This window comes from Vombatus ursinus, unplaced genomic scaffold (assembly GCF_900497805.2).
Source record: "Vombatus ursinus unplaced genomic scaffold, bare-nosed wombat genome assembly UNPS02014859.1, whole genome shotgun sequence".
NCBI classification, from domain to species: domain Eukaryota; kingdom Metazoa; phylum Chordata; class Mammalia; order Diprotodontia; family Vombatidae; genus Vombatus; species Vombatus ursinus.
Window position 1 is genome coordinate 2,425,016 of NW_020954637.1, and position 4,312 is coordinate 2,429,327.

Consider the following 4,312-nt stretch of genomic DNA (forward strand, 5'->3'; position numbering starts at 1 on the left):
CAGCCACAGGGCCCACTCCTGACCTGCTTTTTGGAATCTTACATATACAATTGGTTCCAAAGGTGGCATCCTGGGTCTGGATGCAATGAAGGCTGCACAAATTTTCATAACTTTATTTTTGCTATTCAGCAATCAAATTCTGACCTGCATAACCTTCTTTAACTTAGTGCTCACACAATTCTTTACTTCTGTCTTTCCTCTTAAAAAAAGAGGATATATATAATATAAATAAACATAAGTATTATGCACATATATACATACACACACAAACACACACATATAAATGTATATATATATGTATATATTCCTGGTGATGAATCCTGAAGATTGTCCAAAGAGATTTCATTTTCCTCTTTCCTTCATGAGGTTCAGTTTCAGCTTTTCTCATCTTCTGATCCAATTCACCCAATGTTGGTTTGATTAGCTCCTAGCCATCTAGAGGAGCTTTCCTGCTTCTTTTTACTTTGGGCATCTTTGACCGCTTTGACAACTACCAGTCCAGGTTCAATTTCTTTCCTACAGCTCTGTCCCAACTCTTGTTGCCTGTTGTTTTTTTTTTTTTTGTAAATTATTTTTTATTTCTTTTTTAGGCAGTCAGGGTTAGGTGACTTGCCCAGGATCACATAGCTAGTAAGTGTCTGAGGTCAAATTTGAACTCAGATCCTCCTGACTCCAGGGCTGGTGCTCTTTCTATTGTGCCGCCTACTTGTCCTTTATTTTTAAAAATCTATTTCTAATATTCATTTAAAATTTTTTTGAGTTCCAAATTCTCTTCCTCATTTGGCCCCTCCCCAACCCATTGAGAAGGCAAACAATATGATATCAATTAACACATGTAATATCACGCAAAACATATCTCCATGTTAGCCATGTTGCAAAAAAAAAAGCAAGAAAAATAAAGTGAAAAAATTATACTTCAATTTGCACTCAGTACATTAGTTCTTTTTCTAGAGGTAGATAGCATTTTTTATCATGAATCCTCCAAAATTGTCTTGTATTATTGTATTGATTGGGCAGCTAGGTGGCACAGTAGATAGAGCACTGGGCCTAGAGTCAGGAAGACTCCTCTTCCTGATTTCAAATATGGCTTTAGACATTTATTAGCCATGTGACCTTAGGGACTATAGACTTTTAAAACTGCAAGGGCCCTTAGAATCTGAGTCCCTTGTTTTACAGATGAGGAAACTGAGGCCCACGGGGGTCAGGTGATTTGGTTAAGACCACATAGACAGTGAGCAAGCAAAACCGCATCTTTTGACTGCAAATCTAGGACTCTTTCCATTATACAACACTGTCTGGAATTAGGGACCAGAGCAACATGCCAGGGCTCCTGGATCCTTTTATTCCTAATCTAAGAGAAATTACTGAGCAGTGTTCCTGCCCGCCACTTCCCGGCCCCCCACTCCCCTCCAGCCAACCTCTCAGCTCCTATTGGCACTGCCCTGGACAGATGTTCCTCACTCCTCTCCGCCCTCACCCTCACATCAGGACTAATCTGCCCGTCAGGGATTGGACACCTGGGTAGCCAGATGGATGGGAAGCCATTTCTGCCCCTAGCAGAGGGCTGGTGCTAGGGGCCACAGGGTGGTAAAGCAGTTTGGGTTTCCAGAGGAAAAAGAGCAGGGATGTGAGGGCTCCGTCCTGGCGGGAGTCCTGTGCAAGCTTTAGCTGTCTTTTCGTCTGTCTCTGGAGACCTTTTGGGAATGGGTGAATTTCCATTTGGGTTTTGGGGGCTATTTGGGGCTTTGGCCTTAGAATTGGGGGAAGGGCTGATTCTAAGGGTCTACTGGGGATCTGGGAAGGGGCTGGAGAATGGGGGGAAGTTATGGGGATTAAAGGCAGGTGAGAGGGTTTCTGAGAATCTCCCCTAATCTTATGGGCTAATATAGAACAGAACTATGGGAGCTCATTTTGTCTTTTCCTTTCTCTGTCCTTATTCTCCACTCTATTAGACACTGTCACTCCTCTGTCCATGGTCCCTGCTCCTCAGTCTCAGTCCTGGCTTCCTCCTTAGCTCTATCCCGCTGAGTCTCCCTTTCTTCCCTGTCCCTACCCTCCAATCCCTGAGCTGACACCATTCCCTGCCTCTCTCCTCCACCCCCCTAGGCTCCCTCATTTCTTTATTGTTGCCATGTCCTTCCCAACCTCTTAGGTCCCTCTCTTTTCCTGACTCAGTTTCCCTGCTCACAGGGTGTCCCAGACTCTGGTGCTGAGTCCCTGTAAGGACGGAGAGCTTTCTTTAAATCCATGGCTGGGATGAAGCCCCAGGTAAGGAGCTCATTTGAAGGAAGTCTAACGCCAACCCTTAAGCCCCCCACAGCTACCCTTCCAAGTAATTAGTAGTAGAATTGGGATATATTCTAAGCTCCTTTCCAGCATAAAATTCAGTTCCCACTTTCACACAGAACTGAGAGGGACCTTAGAACCCAGAATGTCAGAACTGGGAGGGATTTTAGAACAGAGAGTATCACAGCTGGGAGGGGCCTTAGAGCACAGAATGTCATAACTGGGAGGGAACTTAGAACACAGAGTATCACAGCTGGGAGGGGCCTTAGACCACAGAATGTCAAGGCTAAGAGGGCCTTCAGAATACAGAATGTCAGAGCTGAGAGAGATGTTAGAACACAGAATGTCAAGACTGAGGGCCTTTAGAACACAGAATGTCATAACTGGGGAAGGAACTTAGAACAGAGAGTGTCAGAGCTGGGAGGGAACTTAGAACAGAGAATATCAGAGCTGGGAGGGGCTTTAGAACACAGAATGTCAAGGCTAAGAGGGCCTTTAGAATACAGGATGTCAGATCTGGGAGGGGCCTTAGAACCCAGAATGTTGAAGCTATAAGGGCCCTAAGATAACAGAATGTCAGAACTGGGAGGGGCCTTAGAACACAGAATGTCATAACTGGGAGTAAACTTAGAACAGACAATGTCAGGGCTGGGAGGGAACTTAGAACAGAGAATGTCGGAGCTGGGAGGGGCTTTAGAACACAATGTCAAGGCTAAGAGGGACTTTAGAATACAGAATGTCAGATCTGGGAGGGGCCTTAGAACCCAGAATGTCAGAGCTAGGAGGGGTCTTAGAACCCAGAATGTCAGAGCTAGGAGGGATCTTAGAACCCAGAATGTCAGATCTGGGAGGGGTCTTAGAACCCAGAATGTCAGAGCTGGGAGGGGTCTTATAAATGATCTGTTCTCTCAGGGCCTACTCCACTTGTTGGATAGAAGGTGATAGAGAAAGGACCATACTTCCTTTCCAGGAGCCTTCTTGAGGAAAGAGGTGTGGGGTTTGTAGGGTTTGACAACAGAATGGGGATGGTGGGGGAAGTCATACTAAGCCTAGGGAGGCCTGCTTGGTCTCTTAGGTGCAGAGCCACAATCGAGAAGGGAGAGGAAGGATTCCCAGAGTCTGAAAATCACTTCCATCTTTCACATCCCTAAGAGGGAACAAGGCTAGAGGCTAGAGAGGATGCAGCTGGCGGATTAGAGATAAAGACCCATTCCCTCAAGAGAGAGATTATCGGAACAAATCCTGCGGTTAGAGCCTGATGCCAGGGATCAGCTGAGGGCCGGAGATGAGGGTGGTCCTTGGCAGGACATCAGGGCTGATTGATTTGGGGTGACCTACTCCTGCTTCAAGATGGAGGAAAAGCACCAGCCTCATGTTGCCCTTCCTCCTCCTCCTCCTCCTCCTCTACTAACTGAGTTTCTATGCCAGCCCTGACCGGTGCCCAGTACACAGCAACGTCTCGTTTCAGCTAGCGGCTCTGGGATCCTAGGGGAAGAGATGTGGCCTCGCTGGGCTTGGGCGACCCCCCCCTGAGCCGGCTGAGTGGGCTCCAGGCAGCTGATGGGGCAAGGCTTGGGCTGCTGCTCTTCCCTATTACAGGGTCCCACATCAGCCATATGGCCTTTCACTGTCTTGAGAGCAAGGTGAGAGGGAGGGCTGGAGCGTGTCTGCCGTTCCATGTGTACGATACCCCCGAAGGTGGCAGAGGACTCAGTGTGGTGGAGGTGGAAGGAGCCTGGCAGTGGAAATCAACCTACTTGGGTTCTAGACCTTGCTCTGCCGTGAACTGACCACATGACTCTGGGCAAGGCAGGTCACCTCTAAGGAATTAAATTGGCTTATCTGTAACATGGGGATAGAGGTAGCATTGGCTTCATTAGCCTCCAGGGTCTCTCCCAGCTCTGATGTCCTGTGTTCTAAGGGTCCTCCCAGCTCTGACACTCTGGGTTCTAAGGGCCCTCCCAGCTCTGACACTTTGGGTTCTAAGGGCCCTCCCAGCTCTGACAGCCTGGGTTCTAAGGCCCCC

At 47.6% G+C, this 4,312-nt stretch overlaps 1 protein-coding gene across 1 annotated transcript in view; it reads left to right on the plus strand.

Moving 5' to 3' along the window:
• Window positions 1–2,189: 2,189 nt before the first annotated feature.
• LACTBL1 (lactamase beta like 1) overlaps window positions 2,190–4,312 on the plus strand; it is a 10,847-nt gene continuing 8,724 nt past the window's right edge. Inside the window, exon 1 of the mRNA XM_027841498.1 lies at window positions 2,190–2,268. Within this exon, the coding sequence (XP_027697299.1) occupies window positions 2,248–2,268 (21 nt within the window). The 5' untranslated portion in view covers window positions 2,190–2,247. The remainder of the gene's footprint in view (window positions 2,269–4,312) is intronic.